This window comes from Lactuca sativa, chromosome 3 (assembly GCF_002870075.4).
Source record: "Lactuca sativa cultivar Salinas chromosome 3, Lsat_Salinas_v11, whole genome shotgun sequence".
Classification (NCBI taxonomy): domain Eukaryota; kingdom Viridiplantae; phylum Streptophyta; class Magnoliopsida; order Asterales; family Asteraceae; genus Lactuca; species Lactuca sativa.
In genome coordinates this window covers 9,443,602-9,467,199 of record NC_056625.2, presented here as the reverse complement: position 1 = coordinate 9,467,199, position 23,598 = coordinate 9,443,602, and the positions used below count along the sequence as shown (strand labels likewise).

The window sequence follows — 23,598 nt, the reverse complement described above, 5'->3', positions numbered from 1 at the left end:
ATTAATTGCATTCTCAAACTTCGATTATGATTACGGCATCCCTCTTCATAGTTCAAATTTTGAGAACACGACAAATAGAAATATTGTGGCAATATTATATCAAGAAACTTGTAAAGTATCACGTTTTTCATTATGAATCGTGTCCCATGCACTTCGGGTATAGGATCGATTTCATATGCTGTAATATTCGACCGTTCTAAAATTTTCCAAATGCTTAGGGCATTTAGAGGGAAAAGGGTATAGAACCGGATTTGACTAAAATAATTTAACAACTGTCAAGGACAATCTAAAGTTCGCCAAGGATTGGTCGCTTGCGGACAATTGGAAGTATAATCATGGATGTACCATATTGGCATTATTATGGATAGATAAGATTCTATTTAGAATGAGTTGTCGTATGAAAAATATGGAAATGTTTCTATATTGGGAGTTGGACGTTAAGAATATATGTCTAGATTAAAAACTTCTATGCAAGAAGGATGTTAAAAGGAATGTACTTTGAATGTGAGACTTCATGACTATGGAATTGTTTTGTTACAATCTCCAATAGAGCACTTTGTAATTTCATTGGAAAAGTCTTGGTGACTTTGGCGTTGTGATATTACGAAAGGACTGTTGCATAAAATGTTAAAATCTAACATATTCTAGTAGTAGCGAGAATTTTGTATTCTTACACTAATTGTTTAAGATTAAGAATTGTGAAATGAGCATCATTGGAAATGTGTTCATTTTATTTATTTCACAAGGTAAAGACCATAGGTAAACATAGTGTGCATGTTTGGTGCATGGGACAACTGTTGTTATAATTCAAATAAGAAGTTGATTACCCAAAACAACAAATAATGAGTAATCAATATGGTGATTAAATAAAATGTTTTATTTATACTCAAAGGTTTGGGGCCATATAGGATTAGTATTATTTTTGTGTTTCACTTTGCATGTTTTGACTGCTCGAATAATAAGATTATTCAAATCCTCCACAGTCGCTCATTCTTTGGAAGTAGGTATGAAAGAAGACTGTCATGAATCCATCTGTAGATTGACTAAAGCGTTTAGACATAACACGAGTTTGCTACAGAGTTCATGAGTGCTGCTATAAGATTAGAGTATTGGATTAAACCCACACTCACTAGGATCGCTTCATGGATTTTATCACGAGTGATTGGTGAGACGATAATATCTTGTATTCTTGAAACCAAGATGTGTGAGTTGTATTCTGCAAGTCAGTTGCACATTGATAATATGTAAACGGACCAGTAACTTGGTGTTATAAAACATATTGTTGTGTGTGATTTGATGAGTAGGTACAAACGAGCATTGAGTCGGAGTTTATCCATTCTTTTTACCCAGAGTGGGATAAAAGCGATATCTCTGGGTAGGGGTGCAAATGAGTCAAGCTACTCGTGAGCTACTCGAGATCGGATCACTAAAAGCTCGAATCGAAACTGATTTTAAACGAGCCTGAGCCAAGCTCGAGCTTAATATTAAGCTCGTTTATTAAACGAGCTCGAGCTCGAGCCTATGCCACTAAGCTCGATTAGGCTCGCAAGCCTAAAAGAGCCTTTATATAATATAATCTCTTATTTTTTAGATATTAAAATATTTGTGGATTAGGAATTTAGGGTATTAGTAAACGAGCTTCTTAACGAGCTAGAGCCGAGCTTAAGCTTATTTAGGCAAGTCAGACATAAAACGAGCCGAGCCCGAGCCCGAGTCGAGCTTGTATAATTATTTATGATCTCGAGCCGAGCTCGAGCTCGAGCCTCTTAGAACTTAAACGAGCCCGAGCCGAGCCTAGCCAGGCTCGAGCTCGGCTTGGCTCGTTTGCACCCCTATCTCTGGGCCCCTCTATGATTTAGTGATGACACCCTAAGCGCTAGGCCAAGCCGAGACTAAGTTGATGTGTTTGATTGTAGTCTGTTGTCAGTCGTCGTAAATCGAAAATCGGGAAACAACACATAGACTGAGAGAATGATTATAATCCATGTCTCGTGTCTATACGATATCTAGAATGGAGGAATATATGATCCCTTATCTAAAGGACAGGTTGCTGATAAGATCAGAGTTCGACAGCGTCTTTGAGAGGTACGATTGTTAATCGGATTGTACTTACATTATAGTTACTAGACTTATCCAAGTGGGAGACTGTTGGATTAGTGTCTAATCCCATAACTATATTTGGTAAGTATTTGACCCGGTTGTGCATGGTCCTTTTGGGTTGCCTTCACCAAAGCAACTTGATAGGATGATTTATGGAGAAAGAGGATTACTTATGACTTATTAATATATTATATGAATAATATATTAAAGGAGAAATCATATTGTTTAATTAATATTAGTCAAGAATTAATTTATAGTTAGTTTTGTGACTAAAAGACACTAAATAAACTTAGGGGACTGGAATTGTAATTATAAGATAATTGCAATTGGGCTATGGAGCACCTTGGAACATAGGTTGGACGAATTCTATGGGAAGCCCATAAGGAATTCGTCCAAGGGGTGTTCTAAAGGGAGTCCATGGGCTGCTTGGAGCCTAAGCAGTTAAATTAGGGTTTCCTTGTTTGATAACCCTAATAGCCTCACTATATAAAGACCCCCATGGCCCCAAAAACGTGGTGAACTCTCTTGGAAGAACCCTAGGACGTTTTTGGTGCTCCTCCTCCTTCTCATTAGTCATTCTCTTACTCTTGGTGTTTGTAAACCATTAGAGGAGTGACATTTGTGACTCTAAGCTCCAAGGAAAGAAGATTGAAGTGATTCAAGCCATTTTACAAGAGGTAATCATCTAGATCTGTTTATACATGTCAATTTCGAAATTAGTATGCTAGATCTAGGGTTTATAAGTCTTGGATGAACTGCATGTATAATAGAGAAACCTAGATCCAAGCTTTAGGGTTTCATGAGCACATAAGACGTTCTTTTGTATAAAACCCATCAAATATGAGAAATATTCAAACCTGCACCATTGGCGACTTGAACTTGTTCTTTTCCATGGTATCTTTCCTAAACAGTCATCCTGTCAAGATCACTTGTAAGGTGATCTGTTGTTCCACAGTCAAGGTACCTATGTGGATCATGGTTGTAGTTTCCTGTGGTAACATTGTTCCCATATTGAATCTCTTCTAATTGATAGGCATGATTGAAGCGATTTATGCAGTTTAGAGCAACATGACATGGGATGCCGCACACCTGACATCGAGGACCATCATTGTACCTTCCACGGCCTCTTCTACGACCGCAACCTCCACCATTGTTTCTGAAACTGTTGTTTCGATAATTATTATTCTTGGAATTGTGAGAATTTTGTCCGTTGAAGTTGCGACGATGCCCATTGGAATCTTGCCTTGCGACATTGTTGGTAAATGACATGAATTCTGTGGTGGTACTATTCACAGGTGAGGCTTGAGTTTCATGAGCAATCCGGTAGGAGTAGAACTCTGGTAAGGTCACCGCTCTTTGATTTCCAAGCATTGTTATCGCCGTGAACAAATCCCCATGTCCTGGGTCTAGTCCAGCAAGGATATACCCAATGACTTCCTCACCAGTCATAAGATGCCCTATGTTCGCCATAGTATCTACATGAGAAGTCATATTTTGATAATACTCAGATGCATTTATATCGCCCTTCTTTAATGTAGACAGTTGTGTTCGAATCTGAATCTAGTTTCCCCTATGTTGAGCGGAGAACATTGTATGAAACGATGTCCATCATTTACTCGATGTGTCAATACATCTGCTGAGTTGTGACATAATGACCTCTATCATGAAGGATAGTAATCCCCCAATAATAGCTTGATATTGAACCACACAGTCCAAGTATTCAGGATTATCGGCTTACTTTGGAGCTTCTTTTCTGTCGAAACCACCTGGGGTTGTGATTTTGGCATCTGGAGTTTTTGTGGTTCCATCGAGGAAGCCATACAATTGAACTCCCTGTAAAATAGGGACTACCTGAGCTTTCCAAAGAAGAAAATATGTGCGTGTTAACTTGCACGTTATAGCAGTGGCTATCTTGGCAGAACAGATGAAAGGAGGAGCCATGGGGAAGCGATCTGGCAGAGGACCAGAAGCCAGAAAAGAGAGAAGAAGGAATTTGAGAACCCTAGTGATCGTGGGCTCTGATACTAAGAAGAAATTAGACATTTGCCTTGAAAGACCCTTAGGTCATACTGCCATATATATATATATATATATATATATATATATATATATATATATATATATATATATATATATAGAGAGAGAGAGAGAGAGAGAGAGAATACAAAGATAGGATTACATCATATTTGAATATCATCAATATCTATCTATAAAAATGACTATCTAATCACTTATCATCTATCTTCGGCTTATGTTTACATGTATAACACTTAGCAAAACAATATTAGAGTTACGTGTATGCTATCATCAAAACATACAAGATTTGTACTAATAACATACACAAATTCACCATTACATAAGCTTGTGTGAACGCATTCACACACATGAACACACGCCCACACATAGAATAAGTTTAATGATATGATTTTGATGCAAGGTTTATTATTCTAAATCCAAAGCACAGTGTCGAATCCTTCAACATGGTTGATAGTTTTATCATATCTCATTTCAATTTAATTAATCCTCACATACATTTTCTCTTTTTGTTATTTTATATCTTTATCGGGTACTTTCTATTCTTTCGAGTTTAATTGTTGATTTATCAAAAACATTCAATGTGGAGCGGTTATAGGAGTATGCGATCTTGAAACATGAGGATTGCGGTATGTTTGTGGATTTTAAAAGAGAAAATTACAAAAATAGTTAATTTCCTTAATTAATTTGTAGAAAATAGCCAAAAAAACCAACATTACAAAAATAATCATTAAAATCGCAGATGGATTAAGCCCATCTGCGTTTTTCCCATTTGATATGTGAATATACAAGTTGGTAAAGCGCGAGACCTCATTATGAGTTGTATGTTTGTAGATGGTTTTTTTTTAGTTTTTTTTTTTATTTATCCCGGTATAAATACCCTCACACCTAAGTAAGGTATCGGTTTGATTAAGGTGTTGTTTCTTTTCTCTAAGGCAAAATATATGCAGTTTGCGGACCACATCTGCAGACCTCTGCAGTAGAAGAGGTAGACCAAACGTATGCGGTTTGAAAGAAGAAGATTGTTTGTTTTTTAACATCTACAGACTGTTAGAATAAACTAAAATCTAATTAAATTGATTTTTTAACCTTAAAGGAGTTTGTCAATAATATTATGACTTTATAATAGATAATTAACAAATATAGATCAACTTTTATGTATTATTGTATAAAACATTGGGCGTTGAGGGGGACAAAGTGGACAGCTGCATAGGGCCAATTTCATTAAGTTGAGGGGGACAAAATGGGCAGCTGCATAGGGGAACAAACTTGGTTTGTATTTCATTAAGTTCTAGTTTGAGACTAGTTTCTTCCTTCTTGTCCCTAAAGTTTAGATCTTGGTGAGTATGAGCTACTCCTAAGCCTCCAAGTTGTATTTTCAGACGTTTCGAAACATTTTAATTCATAAAGGTGCAAACTTGGACCCTCTGTAGTCCCCATTAAAGAGTTAGAGTGTAGGAAGGGGTGAAATAAGCTAGGTTTTTGAGTTGGGCTCCTTGTAGCCACCCAAAGGCATAAGGTTTGCAACTTTATGGCCTTAATGGGCTTAATGGTTTCAGATCTGAGTTTTAGTCTCTTAGTCTTAAGTCTTTAAGACATTTTTTCCTAGTTTGCATGGGAATCATGTACTCTTTGCGAAGCTTCCTATACGCCACACGTATTGCCTCCCTAGTCAAGACACTCATGCAACGACCAGGTACACTGCATGTACCGTTGTGTACGTCGAGCGTATGGCCCAGTTCAGTTGTAAATGTATTTTAGGACCAAATCGATGGGCTTGCTTGTTGGGGTGGGCTTTGGACTTCCTTACTATTAGGCCACTTCAGTTGATGGACTCCTATTGGATCTTGGATGATCCTTGGGTTTGGGCCTGGGACTTTATTGAGCTTTGAAGTCTAGTTTGGCCCATCCCATTTTGGACATTAGGAAAGTATTGTAAGTCTTAGTATGGATTTTGACCCAATTGTGTTTGGGACTTTATTGTTTAGTTAGCACAGGAATTTCTCCAGTCTAGCAGCCCGAGCGTTTGTCTGGGATTTTAGCAGTTGAGGTGAGTTTTCTCACCATGTCCATGGGTCGAAGGTACCAATGCCGACCCATTTCTTGTTATTTGTGATAATCGTATGAAAGACCATGGGGGTAGTCCATGGCACTTATGTGTATACCGGGATTTGGCCCTCGACATCATAAGGAAAGACCATAAGGGTAGCCTATGACACTCGTATTTAAGACCGGGATTTGGCCCTTGACATTTCATGAAAACACCATGGGGTAGCCCATGACACTTATATGTTTTGTGTATGTGGAATGTTTGGGAAACTCTCTAAGATTTTGCTGACAGTTTATATTTGTCGTTTCAGGTACTTTCGGTACTACAGTGAAGGGCCTGACTTGATGGCGCGGTATTCACTCCTCACTATTTTCCGCATTTTTGATATTGTTCTTTAATGATTTGACATTATTATTATGGGTTAGTTTTTGGAAAAATGTGATGATTGTAACTCTTGTTTTCTTAAAAACAAAAAAATTATTCTGATTTTTGGGTTGTTACAAGTTGGTATCAGAGCCTTGATTTGAGGGATTCGGGCACACTTTCGGGTGTGTCTGAACTCAATCTAAGGAAATTATAATATTTTCAAAAGAAAAATAACTTGAAATTATAAAAAAAATTATTTTAAGAAAGATGGGAGTGCAATGCATGCAATCAGTCGAGCTCAAGTAAGTGTTTCCCAAGTTACCCATATTTATTATTGTGATTAGTATGCTTGTTATGTGAACTATATGCTTGAATAGGTCTAAGGATACCTTCAGGAATCATATGATAGAATTACCTGAGTTTTGTGATTCCTTATAGCTAGATAGAATTTGATGCCAAGTATTGCTTAGAATTGATATCAGCTCAGTTATTTGCTATGAGTATGCTTTCAAAGTTGTATATGATTAGGATTTTATAGCCTTAGAATTTATATCGGCTCAGTGATTTCCTGTTCCTTGGTTGGTTGTGGATTTAGGGTAGAATATTCATTCGATAGTCTATGCGATCCTATTTTGTGTACAACTTGCATGCATAGGAAAAACCAGCGGTGTTGACTGGGGTTCTTAGTACTGCTAGTGGTAGGGTTTAGAGTTCCTAGAAGAGTCTATGATGTGTATGTTGTGTAGCATAGGTTGTTATGGTTGTGGTTTGGTAACTTAGAGGAATCAGATTGGCCTTGGGGATGGTACAAGTATGTGTGGAAGGTAGTATTGGACTTGTACTACTGGAAGCATAGGACCTGTACCTGAGACGAGTGCAGATATGGAAACTATAAGGAGGCCAGTGTTGAGGAGTTCCCTCAAATCTCTTCGATTGATTGCTTTCATGTTGTATTTTCAATTTGAGGATGGTGATGACTACTCGAGGAGGTTCAGGTTCAGGTTCGAGCTCTGGTTCGGGTTCAGGTTCATGTGCTAAACCGATTGATGAGAGGTTGCATGAGCTTATCGCAGCCGAGGTTACTCACAACATACTTGATGCTACCTCTGTGATTTTCGGTACCGTTAAGGAGGGGATTTTGGAGATCGAGGAGCGGCTTAGGTCATTTCAATCTGAGATTGTTGCGGGTCACTTTGGGGATTAAGCTCCCTCATTTCGGGAGTTTAAAACGTGTAGAGCGCCTGAGTTCTTTGGGGTTAAGGACCCCATCACTAGCCGACGTTGGATCGCTGACATAGAGAATGCTCAGCGAACAAGCTTTTGCCCGGAGGGGGCAAAGTTGGGATTCACATCTTGCTTACTGAGGAATAGAGCGCGAGACTGGTGGGAGGAGGTTACTCGATATGTAGGGACAGTAATGGTGGTAGAGATGACATGGGTGGAATTTGTTCAAAAATTCCAGAGGGAGTTTGCACTAGCTATAGAGGTGCAAGAGCTAGCGAGGGAGTTTCAGGGCCTTCACCAAACTACAGAGATTATGGTGGAGATCACTGCCAAGTTCAGACAAAGAGCATTATTGGTTCCACAGTATGTTGCGGATGAGGAGATGAGGAAGACAAGATATCATGCTATGTTAGGGGATGAAATTAGGGAGTTTGTGAGTTTCTCGGAGTGTAAGACCCTGAATGATATGATCGAGAAGGCCTGCATTCAGGAGATTGAGTTGGAGCTTCGGGGGAATTGAAAACTGGAGCAGGTTCAGACAGTTATGGGTCAGGTCAAGAGGCCTAAAACCTATGATACCCACACCAGAGGCCAGAAGGGTCAAGGACGTTGTGCCAAGTGCGGATAGCCACACAGTGGAGCTTGTCGAGCAGCAGGCTCAATATGTTTCAATTGTGGCCATTCGGGCCACATGAGAAGGAATTTCCCTAAGAAAGGTCTTATTTTTTTCCATTGCAATCAGACCAACCATAAAAGGCCGATTATCCAAGATTTTCTGGATCAGTGGTGGCGGTGCGCGCGCCAGCCACCTTGAGGATTACCAATGGCTACCACGGCAAGGTGGAGACCCCTGTGGTGAAGAGCAGGGATTTCCAGTTGACTAACGACGTGGCCCATGCAGCGCCAGATGTAGTGACTAGTATGTGTTCTATCCCTATCTTTTATTGTTTCCTTTATTTGTTCTTATGTTTATTATGATATTGTACAGGGACCTTTTTGGTCAATGGTTTGTCTGTTCATGTTCTGTTTGATTCGGGGGCTACCCAATCCTTCATGTCTCTTGTGTTCAGCAAGAAGTTTCAAGACACTGAGGGAACTTTGAGTTCCCCTCTAGAGGTGGAGATTACAGATGACCATACCGTGAGTGTTTCAAGGGTTTTCATTGGGTGTGTCCTGAACATATTTGGGGAAAGGTTTCCTATTGACTTGGTATTGATTCCTTGATTGGATCGAAGGTGATCATCGAGATGGTGGCCCCAATGGGGCCGTGATTGATTGTGAGCGGCAGTTGGTGAGAGTTCGAACCCCAACTAGGGGAGAACTGGTTATTATTGGGGAGAGAGCTTCGCATGGACCAACTCTCTGTTCAGCTACGAGGGTCAGGAGATTTCCTACAGAAGGGATGTTCTGGGTTGTTGGCTTATATTTCTGATATACGGGTTGAGGCCACGAGAGAGTTGAGCAGGGTACCCATTGTGCGCAATTTTCCTGATGTTTTCCCGATGAATTTCCAGTAGTGCCTCCCGAGAGGCAGATCGAGTTTCGTATTACTCTGATGCCTGTTTCGGCTCCGATAGCCAAGATGTCGTATCGTCTAGCACCGCCTGAGATGCAGGAGTTGTCTACACAACTGGAGGAGCTGCTAGACAAGGGTTTTATTTTTCCTAGAAGTTCTCCGTGAGGAGCACTGATCCTCTTTGTAAAAAAGGACGGGTCGTACAAGATGTGTATTGACTATCGGGAGTTGAACAATCTATGGTGAAGAACCGTTACCCAGTCCCGATAATTGACGATCTATTTGACCAGCTTCAAGGTACCTCTTAGTTTTCGAAGATTGATCTGTGGTCAGGATACTATTAGATGAGATTTAGGGATGAGGATGTTTAGAAGACAACCTTTAGAACTCGTTATGGTCATTATGAGTTTGTGGTGATGTCTTTCAAGCTCACCAATGCCCTAGTTGCGTTCATGGATCTCATGAACCGGGTTTGCATGCCAATGTTGGATCGATCCATGATTGTTTTCATTGAGAATATTCTGGTCTATCCCAAGACCATAGAGCAGCACGAGCAACATTTGCAAGAGGTGTTGGAGATCCCGAGGAGGGATAGGCTTTATGCCAAATTCTCCAAATATGAGTTTTGGTTGTGTGCGGTGCAGTTTTTGGGGCATATCATCAACCAGGAGGGAATCTTGGTGGACCCGACCAAGATTGAGGTTGTGATGAGTTAGGAGGTCCCAAGAACTGCATTAGAGATTTGGAGTTTCTTAAGTCTTGCGGGGTATTATCTGAAGTTTCGTAACCAATACCCAACACTGATAACCACACTTCTAATAAACAACCCACAAGCAAGTAGGGTTCTGCAAATGCAAACATTCAACAACTGACTTTCGATCCACAACTAAGACTTCCAACAAAACAAAATTTTACCATCTACGTTATCTAAATCAGTTGGCCACTAAGCCTCCCGACTTTCTAAAATGTCCTAACACCCAACTGTTTCAATAATACTAATGATCTGAGACCTAAGAATCTCAATCATATGAGCCATATAATCACTAGCTCACTATTGGTAGTGTATATATTTTTGGTTTTGGTATATGTTTTTTAGAAGAACAAGGGAAGAAGGGTTAGTCAACGGTATTTTTGAGATAAAAAGAGGTAGTGGCCTGGTGGTGGTGATGGTCTAACGGTGGTGATGAGGGTTTAGAAGGGAGTAGGTTAGGATAAGGTGGGTGGGGTGAGGTTTTTTTATTGTATTTTGTATATTGTAGAATTGCAAGAAAAATAAAATAAATCAGAAAGAATAAAAAGTGCAGAATAGTCATTACATGTCTCACAAAGGATGAAACGTGCAAATTAACACTAACGAGGGATGACATGTGCAAGTTTTAAACAAAATGGGGGACGATCTGACTTAATTTTTGAAAATATGGATAGAACATGCCTTTTGGCACCTGCACGAGGGACGATACGTGTAATTTACCCATTTACCCTAAAAAATTATAAAAGAAATTAATAAAAGCATAATAGTAGGGACAAAACGTGCAACAAAAACGTATAGTGAAGACCTTCCGGTTTAAAAAAAAAACAATAAGAGACCAAACGCACAAATTACCTCTGAACCACATAGACCATTCATGTAACTTATTCTAAAAACCAGATAAAGTTACATAGGTTGAAAAGGTTCAGGAAACCTAGGGTTTCAATCTCCGTTTTCTTGTGCTTTGTCAACTTCTGGGTTTCGATTTCGATTAGCAGACGATATTGGTTTCGATTTTAATTTAGAAGAAGATTTGGGTTTCAGTTTTAATTTAGAACGGGATTTGGATTTTGATTTAGAAAGAAAATATGTGTTTCGATTTAGAATTAGAAGAAGATCTGGGTTGTGGGACGACTTGGGTGACATTTGGTTGGGTTGTTGCCTAATGACATTTGGTTGAGTGATTCTTATAATATCCTTGAAATGACCTTCAAATGCCAGCCTAAAAGACTTGAAGGTCCAGGTCCGTATATTGCAAAGTTGAAGGACAAAAAGTATAAATTTAACGAAGCTTACTCATTCCTTTTACTATCCTCACAAACAATATTCGACAGGAAAAAAAAGGTTGAGTTGAAGAAAATGGCGTCAAAAAGGTATTCATACTTCAAATCTCTGAAATGTTTGATTTTAAATGTCCTTAATCTTTCTGTTCTTCAACGGCTTAGGATTGCCGTTATTACCGGTGGAAACAAAGGCGTTGGTCTAGAAATATGCAGACAAATGGCTAATGAAGTTGTGGTGGTGTTAACTGCAAGAGACGAGCAGAGGGGTGTCGACGCCGTCGCCAAATTGCACTCCTCTGGTTTACAGGATGTCGTTTTTCATCAGCTCGATGTAACAGATCCATCCAGTATTGCTTCGTTAGCGAATTTCATTGATGCTCGGTTCGGAAAACTCGATATATTGGTAACGGTTTATTCTTCTCGATTGTAGATTCTAACTTGTACGTTTTGGTGGTTTCCATTTCCATACAACTTTTGCCGCAGAATTAGCCCTTAATTTGAAGCATACAGCAACAATTTTTTAGTATTAGTCAATTAAATCCAGCATAAAAGTATGTTTTACAACTTGAAGATTAATGGAACAGGTGAACAATGCTGGAATCTCTAGCACTATCGTCGACGAGGAGTCTTTTTGGAGTATAGATCTTCCAAGTGAGGTAAGCTTTGAAGTATATGAAATCCCCCCCCAAAAAACATGTAAATGAAGGTTTTACTATGAAATGATTGCCTATACTTCCTTCAATGCCATATAGGTGCTTGTTGGAAAGACTAAGCAGTCGAAGAAAGCTGTAACACAAACATTTGAAGGAGCTCAAAATTGCTTGGAAACCAATTATTATGGAGCTAAACATGTCACACAAGCCTTGCTAGCACTTCTTCTTAAATCTACATCTCCTAAAATAGTCAACGTCTCATCCAAATTGGGGCAACTACAAGTAATTGAGCTAACCTCCACCTTAATTTTCCTTATCTTCCTTAATTTGACAGTTTATAAACTTGTCTATATATGGCGGTGCTTCTTAATTTTGTAACAGAACGTACAAGACGAAAATGCAAGGAAGATTCTGAGTGATGTGGATGGATTGACGGAGGAGGTGGTGGATGAAGTTGTGAGTGAGTATTTAAAGGATGTTAAAGACGAGGAATCGATGGTGAAGAAAGGGTGGTCAAGTAATGTTTCTGGGTATATCGTGTCAAAAGCGGCTCTGAATGCGTACACGAGGATCTTGGCGAAGGAATTTCCATCGATTTCTGCAAATGCGGTGAGTCCTGGTTTTGTTGCGACGGACATGACTTATTTTAAGGGAACTTCCACCGTTGAAGAAGGTGCTAGAGGGCCGGTGAGGCTAGCTTTGATCTCCGATGCCGGTCCAACCGGTCAATATTTTTGGACGACAGAAAAGTCAACATTTTGATACAAAAAGAATCATTGAATTTTCGGGAAGAGAAGTCTGACTTGGATCCGTGTTGGTGCTGGTTTAATAACTTGATATATTATCAAAATAAAACTGAGGAAATAAAATAAGTTGATTGTATTTTATTTTATTACCGTGGGAAGTGGTATTGTAATAAATTGTACTGTGTTATCATAATAATAAAAAGTAAATGGTTTTGAGGGTAAAAGACTTGGCACTTCCACATTGACACTAACTGGAGTGTAACACTGCATTCTCTAATTCCTTCATAGATAAAAAAAAAATGGGAGAGAAAGAATAAAATTTGATAGTCATATATATTTGTGATATATTTGGGTGTATATTTTATATTAGTTCTGTATTGTTGTATGGTCTATGTACAGCTACTTCATTTTGTCTTAGCTCCTTAACTATGTGTGTAATACTATATGTTTGGTGGAACAATACGTTTAGAGTAAATTACTGAAATCGTCCTTTTGGTTTGGTCAAAATTGCACGTTTGGTCCCTAACTTTTTTTTTGCACTCAGATCATCTCTGTGGTTTGATTTTGTTGCATTTTTCGTCCCTTACATACATAAAGTTAGGGACCAAACATGCATTTTTTACCAAACCATAGGGACGAAAAACGCAACAAAATCAAACCACAGGAACGATTCGGATGCAAAAAAAAAAAAAAAAAAAAAAAAAAAAAAGGCTAGGAACCAAACATGTAATTTTGATCCAACCATAAAGACGATTTCAATAATTTACTCGTACTTTTTTTTATGTTATGGGAAAGTACTCATTGTACCATAATGGTTGTATTTCTATGTATGCTAAAAGGTGATATAGAAAAAGCAGAGGTCGAATTATTAAGGATATATGCCACCTATTAATTTTTTTTATGTAAAAGATATGATTTTGACATTTATGAATAAACAATAATAAGTAAAAAACAAAGGGAGGGAGGATTTTATTATTTAAAAGACTAGAATCAATAAGTAAGATTCTTTGTTTTTATTATTGGTCTACTTTTTAATAAATTAAAAAATCATTATGTGTCGCTAATTTTAACTTATAAAATAATTATAGATTTCACAAATCAAATAACTTACAGAAATTGAGTAATCTAGCTATATTTCAGTTTATTTTTTAAAAAAAAATAACCAAATTTTTTTTAAACTAACCATTCTGGTTGTTCGAAGACCATTCCGGACCAGACCAAAACGTAACAAACCCACTACGGTTGCTCAATCATTCCTAATAAATGAAAACAATTTTGACACTTGTCAATCTATCATAAATTTTGGAACTTTCATTTTGTGATATTTTTTAAATAAACAATATCCACATATCAATTTATGGATTTTTTTTAATTTTAAAATTAAAAAGCCACAAAATACTTTTAATTATATATGTAAAGTATTAAATGTAATAAATATGAGAGTAAATTATAATTAATATGTTTCTTTATTCCTTATTACAAACCTTTATTTTAAAAAATATATATTATTTAAATTTTAATATTTAATTTTTTTAATCAACCCGTATAATATACGGGTATTACACCTAGTACTTTATATATGGAGGGCACTCCCATAATTCTAGAATAAACATTCATGAGACTGAAATTTCGAACATAGTTTTTTAAGTCTATCTACCATGGATACAACAAACCATATTAGTTATACTCTTTAATTTCTTGCATTTAACTTCACAAACAATTCTACGTATTCTGAAATGCATAGATCATGTTCGGAATACGAATAACAAGTTTGGAATACGTATTTTTGTATTTTTGTTAGTTTTAGACGTAGAAGAACCATAAAATGATCTTAAAATGTGTTTATCGCCATTTTTAGTGAAGAAATAAGTGTATATTAGCCATTACAAGTGATTTCGGAATGGTAGTATTAGTCCGGAATATGAAAATCAATTCCACAATGATGGTCTGGAATGACTCCAGATGAGAATTTGTATTAATGTTATTAAAAAAATGAGTTTTACGGACGAAGAAATTATATTTCATTTAGAAAACCATGTAGAATTGTGTCTGATAAAGATAAAACTAAATTAAAAATATGTAATAAATATTTTATTTTTATGTAATATATTAAAATGATGTTGGAATTTATTTTTTGCGATATAATAAAAAGATGTAGAACTTATATATATATATATATATATATATATATATATATATATATATATATATATATATATATATATATATATATAACAAGCAGTAAATCGCAAGTTGGTTTTAATTTTGGAACATACCTTTTTTAAAATGTATTGTAATATTTTTTTAATTTCAGTCTCCAACATCGAGTGACTCGATTGATGAAGATGTGTTGTCAATAGAATATGAAATACTACATCTTGAAGACGAGCAACGACGTCTTGCTGATATGACTGCTTTAGAAATGATTCATGATTATCAACGTGTGAAAGAACGAATTGTAATACCGGAAATCTTATTATCGCCTTCTGCGGTTGATGAGCATAGAAAACTAGCATTGTATGACGTGTAAATTCTTCTCATTACGATGTCTGAAGATATATGACAATTTATGAACACAATGGACATCATTGAAGAAGCATGTAGGACAAGTGCAACAATAGAAGAACAAGTGCAAATGACTGATAATGGATTGTGCCTAATTGCGACCTACATGGAATTGTCTGAAAATCATGTAGACACTGCAAGTCTGCAACAGATGCAAGTTTTTAGTTATCCTAAAGATGTCCTCTAGTTTTAAATATTGTAATGTCATTTAAAACTTAAATATGTAAAAGTAATGATATGATTTTGTAACATCCTAAAACAGTGATAAAATATTTCATTTTCAAAATCATCAGTCTCATACATCATAAGTCTCAAACACAAGCATGGTACAAATTATCCAAAAACATTAGAGTAAAAGAAATCTTAAATTCGGAAACATGAGGGGAGAAATGTTGTGTCATCATGTCGGACCCTTCCTTTTCGTACCAGTAGTACCTGAAAACATAAACATAATTGTAAGCATAAAGCTTAGTGAGCTTCCAAAATACCACACACAACATATACATAAATATAACAACACATGAATGTGTCAGGTCCGTATTGTGACAACAGTCAATTTTGGTCAAACAAAGTCAACATAAGTCAACTAGGTTAAATTAACTTGTATTAGAATTTTAGGAGAAATGTGATATTCCCTAATGTTTCTAATATACTATTGACAAATTCTAATACAAAGTATCTCTCTGGTTGCCAATTATCGAATATAAACCCTAATTAGGGTTACTAATGTAACAGCTCGATAATTCAATTGTATATTATTTAGATATAAATAATATTCATAACACAATGTAGTGGAGTTCATATACCTTACACTACATTCCAAATTCATAACAAAGGTTAGATATACAATTTTTTGGAGAATTTGTCACCAACTGCGATAGTATCTATACCCGGCTAAAACACCCAATTTTAACGGAAAGAAATTAGGAATCAATCTAACTTTCGTGTAACGTATTATTATTTTTGTTAATAATGATCTTTATAATAATTTGAATTTTTATAATTCAAATTAAATATTTATACATCATTTATACCATATTTCTTTATAAAAATACCATTTTTTTATAAAAACACCAAGTTTTTATAAAAGGTTGACTTTTTTATATACAAAATGATGTTCCCATCCATGTCCCTTATACCCCCTACCCACCCCACCATCCTCCCCCTCCCCCTCCCCCCATAAGTTGCGGTCGACCCCCCTCTCCCCCCTCTCACTTTATCTTCTCCAACTTCTCATCTCTTCATTTTTCTCTCGAGAAATCCTCAATTCTCTCAAGGATATTTTTCCAACAAGTGGTTCTTCATCTTTTGGTAAGCTTTTCTTCGCTAATCTAGTGATTCTACACACAAATATACTAGTATTGTTACAATTACACACATTAATATGTGTTAATATCCATAGGGTAATTCCATCTTCAAGTGTTATTCAAGCATCTTTAATTGTTCTAAGCTTGAAAACCTTCAACTTCACCTCCTTATCCACTAATAAATCCACTCAAGGTAAGTTCATACCCCTTCATTTTCGTTTTATCCAAGTTTCAGGGGGGGGGGGGGGGAATACAAGTAAACTTGTATAATAACACAAGTTGTTATGCATGCTTCTTCTCTATGTTGTGTAAAAGTATTATTTGCATAAAATAATGTTATTACCTAGTTACAAGAACATTTATATGTGGCGTGTTTGTTTAAAATGGAAAACTATGAAAAATGAGTATAAATGTGCCACATAAAAAAAATCATAAAAAACTACAAAAACTATGATTTTATGGTATGGGATTTCTAGCAAAAACGGTCATAACTAGGTTATGGCACCATTTTTGTAAGATTTGACCCAATATATACTATTTTAAACATATAAGGTTAGTTTGGCTTAACCTCCATAAAAAGGTAAAAATAAACTTTACAAAGTTTTTAACTCAATATTTACCGTTTATGATGTAAAAAGGGCAAAAACCAGAAATTGATTTTATCATACCATTGGTTCATATATTTGCGTTTGGATGTATAATATATGTTTATGAAAATCTAAACATGTTATCTTATATATATATATATATATATATATATATATATATATATATATATATATATATATATATATGCACAACAAAACATTTATGATAAACTATAATGGGTGTAGTTTATGGGTCATTTACACTATTTTATCATTTTGGGACAAACAAATAATTATTTAAAGGTATAATTATTTCACCTATGTAATCACTATGGAAAGGTAATATTTCCACTTCTAGAAAGGGTTTTTATTACACTATACGTAAACATGTTGATACAATTATGTGAGACATGGTCTTCACCATGCCTACCAGAGTACACACTAAAGTCCTGAATTATAACCAGAATCTCGGTAAGATAGTGTCGCACTTGTGTATAGATGTATATGAGACTGACAATCATGCACCTAAGTTGTTAGCTAAAGATAGACCGGCGGGTATACTGTAACACCCAAAGTTTTGAAGACCAAGAAAGGAAAGAAAACCCTAAGTTTAGGGTCGACTCGGCGAGTCCAAGGAGGGACTCGGCGAGTCCGAGTAGGATCCGGGTCGAGGTGTAAGTGACCAACTCGGCGAGTCGGCCAAGTGGACTCGGCGAGTCTGGTCTGTGCAAGGAAAGCCCTAAATTCGGGACTTGGAGCCTATTTAAGCACCTCATTCTCTTCCCTAGGGTTCCTTTACTGCCTCTTTCACCCAGAACATTAAACCCTAGCCGCCATATCCTCTTTTTGAGCCATTTGTTGCCTTGGAAGGTGCATTAAAGCTTGGAGAAGGAAGAAGGGACTTGGAGGAGCAAGAAGGGACTATAGATCTGGGATTGTGAGTTCATTATGAGCATTTGGAGGTAATAAACTAGTTCCTGGACCCTTTTTGCACCTAGATCTATGTGTGGTTGTTTGGGCTTTTTAGCCATAATGTTATTATTTTGAGTTAGAAGCCAGATCTGAAGTTGCTACTTCAGATCTAAGCATATTATGGTCTTGAGAAGCATAAAGTAGCAGCCCTTGAGTCGATTATGGAGCTTTCTTGCCTTAAACCCTAGTTTATGGTGTATTTTGCCTAGATCTCCTTCTCTACACGTAAAGTTTGCAACTTTACGTGAGGAATAGGCTTGGGAAGGGTAGATCTACAGATTTGAGTCCCTGCATGACTCAAAATTCCTCTGCATGTATGAAGGACCGGATAGACTCGGCGAGTCCTTTGAGTGGACTCGGCGAGTAGCTTGAAGATGAGGAGGAACTCGATGAGTGGGATGAACAACTCGTCGAGTCGGATGAAGTTGGGCATGAACTCGGCGAGTTGGATGAAGATTGCCTTGTACTCGGCGAGTCTGTTCTTGGACTCGGCGAGTCAGGTCGCGGAACCCCAAACCCTTCGAGTTAAGACTCGAGTCAGCGAGTCGAGCAAGGACTCAGTGAGTTGGACAGGACAGGATTCGGGAATCAGTAGACTCGGCGAGTCAAGTCGCGATTGGAAGGAATTTGAGCATTAGAACTCGGCGAGTCAGTAAGTGGACTCGGCGAGTAGGGTTGACCTGGAAGGTTGACTTTGACCTAGACCAGAGTTGGCTTGATAGTCTTTCGGGGGTCAGTTAGACTCAGTGTTGCATTGTTATTGGTAGCTCGGGGAGCGGATGGAGCCGGAGTTCAGAGAGTTGTCGGGCAGCGGCTAGTGGGATCATCAGCAAGTTCAGCCAGTGCATGTGAGTTTCCCTTTATGTGAATGGGTCTAAGGCCACAATGCAGGCCCATGTAGTTATGAGTAGAAGACCCGGGGGTTAGCCCTAGGCACAGTATGCTAGTATGATATTTGGGACGAGGTCCAATGACAGAGGGCGGGTGCCCAAGGAATGGTTTATGTGATAGTTTATACTTGTTGTCCGTGTGATACTTGTATGTGCCTGATAGGGAGGTGAGTGTGGGCGAGGCCCCGTATCTCACCAATAGCAGAGTGTGGATGGTGTTCCACATCTCAGTAGCAGCAGATCAGGGGCGAGGCCCAAATTAGGGAAGGAGTGAGGGTGGGCTGGGCCCGTATCTCACTATCAGCAGGAGTATGGACGGGGTTCCATGACTCATCAGTAGCAGGACACGGGCGGGGCCCAGAGATAGGCGAGGCCTTAGAACAAGATCCGTTAGTATGTGTTTAGCTTATGTAATGTGATGTGATATGTTTATGTGCTATTATATGTTAGTGGGCGGGGCCCTGTGACAGGCGAGGCCTAAGTGAAACAGATCTGTATCCGAGCGGGGCTCGAAGCCAGGCGGGGCCTGGAGCGGCGGGGCCGTTGTAGCGGGGGAGGCCCGAGGTAGTGGGCGAGGCCCAGGATAGCAGGCATGGCCCAGTATGTGCAGTATGTAGTTATGCATGGTATGTGGTAGGGTGGGGAACTCACTAAGCTTCGTGCTTACGGTTTTCAGTTTTGGTTTCAGGTACTTCCGGTAGCGGAGGGAGGAGATCGGGGTGATCGCATGGCACACACCATAGTTTAGACAGCCTGGGAATGTTTACTCTGATAACGAACATGTATTTTGGAAACTAATACTCTGTTTATGTTTTGAAATGATGAATTTGCTTAAAGTAATGTTTTATTAAAAGAAATTTTTAGTCTTGAATTTTGGGACGTTACATATGCGATGACAATTGTCTAACATTTCGACGCGTGAAGAATGTCATAGCAGACCAACAACGGTGTTTGCATGGTTGTAATAGCTCACATGGGGTATCAACAATACATTTGGTTTACGAGGGACCACACATTCAAACGGAATTATATATATAAAACCACGTAATATTATTTTAAGTATAGAAGTTACTATACATTTTTAGGTCTTAGGGTTTTTAAGACTATCACTCATTTTTAAGAAAATATTGGATTTTCTGAGAACAAACGCTATCATTTTACAAGGAAAAAGTTACAGATTTTCACATACAAAACTCTTATGAACTCACCAACTTAATTGTTGATACTTTTCAAAACTACTTGTATTCTCAGGAAATCGTTAAGCAGGTAATCACAAGGTTTTGAGGATGGGACGTTACGACGTCATGTTATTTACTTTTGTCATAATGTAATTGGTATTGAAACAAACAAAATTTGGATACAATGTAATATTCCTAATTATAATTATGATGATTGTGTTGCTTTAATCACTATTATTCATTATGTTGTGATACTATTCATGAAAGTTATCCACCCTCAGACGTTTCTATCATCCCGGTTTGGGGGTGTGACACATATCAACCTCCAGGTTCGTATCAAGCCCACGTGACAGCATGTGGCTGTTTTGCGTTTGTATCAACCCCCGGGTCTGTATTCAACCCCAAGTCCATAATGACTCCGAACCCATATTGGCTCCATGCATATATCATACAAATATAACGACAATAATCACATAGTCACATACATCCTACACATAAAACCAGTGGGACAACATTGGTGCCTTCGACCCATTAATGTGGTAAGAAGACTCACCTCTAACTAAAGATAACTAAATCACACACTCGAGCTGTTGCTAACACGGTTCCTCACACTAAACATATCCCAAAAACAACCCAAATTAACAATCAGGAATTTAACCCAATATCAAAGGTCCATATCATATTTTGCCTTACCAAGGACAAAAGACCATTTTGCCCTTGTCATGCATGACAAAAAACACAAGGCCCAAAATCCCTAACAACCCAAGGCCCAAAAATGGACCAAGAGTGTTTTCTGGGAGTACGCCCTGCGTACTCCTAATTAGGCTCAGCGTACTACTTTGGATTGGAAGGATTACGGGGCAGCAACTCAGTACGTCCAATGTACTCAGGGTCACTCCTAGCGTACCCTTCAGAAGGTCAAACTCTCTATTAAGGTCTTAATGCTTAAATACCTTTCATCCAAACTTTAGATCTAAACCTAATAAACGTCTAAAGTCATAACGTTGCAACCTTTATGCATTTGCATGGCCATAAGCAGCTAAAAACTAAAACCCTAACTTATATACAAATCGAACACTCCATAACTCTTGCATGGAAGAATACAAAGGACCAAGATTTCATTTTTATGTCACTAAACACCCATAAATGCTTGAAAGGACAACTTAAATGGTCTAGAGTAGACCACACTCATAAGATCAAGGTTTTTGGGACAAAAAGGCCATAACTTGCAACCTAACAATATCTATCAAGGCAGGCGTCAAGATTTTAACTTTATACATCCTCATAAAGATGTGAAGAATCTAGATCCAAAAGCTTGAGAGCAACACCACAACTTCAAGGGTTTTCCTTCGCCACTAAGAACACCAAAATATGACTAAAAAGCTTCAAAATTTGCACACAAGAATTAGGATTTCGTGATAAGGGCTAAGAGGGATGGAGTTTGGAGGTTAGGAAGGGTTTAAGGCCATAAAGTCCTTTAAATATGGTCCAAACCCTAAAATTTAGGGTTTGCCCTCTGCATGAGTATGCCCAGCGTACGATAGGAAACCCACGATCCTTTTTAGTGACCTACACCCAACGTACCTATCCTGTATGCCTAGCGTAGGGACCAACTTTGCAAACTTTCAATGAATCATGTTGTTGGGTCAAAAATATGGTTTATACTTTACTTTTCTGGGCATTGTATTTTTGTGTAATAATTGTGGAGTTTTCGGTCTAGTTTACGGCCGAGTTTACGGCCGTAAACACCTTACGGCCGTAAACTCATTTACGGCCCATATGTTTCCGGCCCATATCCAACATGTATAAATAGAGGTGTTAGGGTGAGGAGTAAAGATTGATGAGATTGATGAAGTAGAAGTAGCTTACGGCCAGAGAGAAACAGAGAGAGAAATCGTGTGTGTGAATCTCTTGTATCCGGATCATAATTCATATCAATACATACAAGATTCATATTAATTCTTCTTCTCCTTCTCTTCTATTTTATTTTGCATCATCCATTTGATTGAGATTCCGCACCATCAAACGGATCTGACTGATACACGGGCATTTTAGGGACTTTACAATTGGTATCAAAGCCAAGTTGTATCAGTAAAAAGGTTTTATTTTGTTTGGAATCGAATATTCTGTGTTTACGGTCCAAGCTTACGGCCGTAAACACCGAGTTCTTGGGCCGTAAACTCTATTTGGGGCATTATTTGATCTTATTTTCGAAATATTTTTGCGTTTTTGGATAGATCTCGCAAAAATAAGGGGGGTTTGTTCTTTGTGTTTTTCATAAAAAGAGGTTTTTGATCGAGTTTTGGAGCTTCAAAGTCGAATTTTCACGTAACCGGAAACTGTTTACGGCCGGCGGCGCATTCCCGTTTGCGGCTAGGGTTTCCGGAGATCTCGGCTCGGAAGCGGCTTGCGACTAGGACGTGGCGGCTCGGCTCGGACATCGGCTCGGATCACGACTCGGCTCGGTTTGCGGCTTGGAGATCGGCTCGGCTAGGCAGTGAACTACAGCAGCTCTTTAAAAATAGAAACGGCTTCGCGTCTTGCAAGGATCGAACCCGGGTCTCCCGGGAGCTAAACCCGCGCCTTTCCAACTCGACTAGAAGGCTCTTTGTTTGTTACCTTCGGAATTTAATTCATAACGCGTCTTTTTCGCTTCAAGTTTTGATTTTTGACACTTTTAACCCCAAAACTCAATTTCTTTTATTTTTAAATTCCTTTTTTTCATTCAAAAAATAAATAAATAAATAAATAAAATAAAATTTAACTTTTTTTTTTTTTTTGAATTTTATTTTTGACTTCTTATTTCAAGTTTTGATTTTGACTTCCAAGTTTGACCTTTGACTTTAAACCTTGACTTTTTCGTTTAACTTTTAAAATTTCAAATTTAGCTTTTCGGTTTGACTTTTAAGTTTGACTTTTCAAGTTTAATTTTTTTTTTAAATTTGACTTTTAAGGTTGTTTTTAAAAATTAAAAAAAATTAATAAAAAAGGGCATTTTAAATTTGACGTTTGCTTCTAGTTGTTTCTTTAATTAATTGATTTTAAAGTCTTCGAGTGAATTTGAAAACATGAAAGAGAGTCGTCAGGAGACGTTAAGACAAAATTTCAACTTTTTCGATAATATCCCTGGAGAAACCCTCGAAACACAATTGCAGAGATTTACTACACTCACTACTGAGATGAATATAGTCGGGATCTTCTTGTCCAAATCAGATATAAACAAAAAGCTGCTAAATTCACTTCCGAAATCGTGGGATATGAACGTAGCTGTCATCAAGAAGACAAAAGATCTCAATCGTCTTAGTATTGCTGAAGTAATTGAAGAGCTTGACGCTTTAAAGAGTTCTGTAAACCTTCCGGTCAATGAAGTGTCATGTTC

At 37.7% G+C, this 23,598-nt stretch overlaps 2 protein-coding genes across 2 annotated transcripts; one reads left to right on the top strand and one right to left on the bottom strand.

Annotated features, from left to right (window-relative positions):
* Positions 1 to 3,003: 3,003 nt before the first annotated feature.
* Positions 3,004 to 3,570, bottom strand: LOC111920875 (uncharacterized). The gene has a single exon (XM_023916452.1). The coding sequence runs from the start codon at positions 3,568 to 3,570 to the stop codon at positions 3,004 to 3,006; it is 567 nt and encodes a 188-aa protein (XP_023772220.1).
* A 7,656-nt stretch (positions 3,571 to 11,226) lies between these two features.
* Positions 11,227 to 12,944, top strand: LOC111920807 ((+)-neomenthol dehydrogenase). The gene is made up of 5 exons (XM_023916375.2): positions 11,227 to 11,411; positions 11,484 to 11,724; positions 11,906 to 11,977; positions 12,074 to 12,256; positions 12,356 to 12,944. Exons 1-5 carry the CDS (start codon positions 11,242 to 11,244, stop codon positions 12,734 to 12,736), a joined length of 1,047 nt encoding a protein of 348 aa, XP_023772143.2. The 5' UTR covers positions 11,227 to 11,241; the 3' UTR covers positions 12,737 to 12,944.
* Positions 12,945 to 23,598: the final 10,654 nt, after the last annotated feature.

Bases quoted from the DNA above. Each gene is read 5' to 3' on its own strand.
- LOC111920807 (XM_023916375.2), top strand. From the start codon at position 11,242: ATGACCTTCAAATGCCAGCCTAAAAGACTTGAAGGTCCAGGTCCGTAT. The intron at 11,725-11,905 runs GTAACGGTTTAT...TTAATGGAACAG, and splicing joins TCGGAAAACTCGATATATTG to GTGAACAATGCTGGAATCTC. The intron at 12,257-12,355 runs GTAATTGAGCTA...ATTTTGTAACAG, and splicing joins CCAAATTGGGGCAACTACAA to AACGTACAAGACGAAAATGC.
- LOC111920875 (XM_023916452.1), bottom strand. From the start codon at position 3,570: ATGGCGAACATAGGGCATCTTATGACTGGTGAGGAAGTCATTGGGTAT.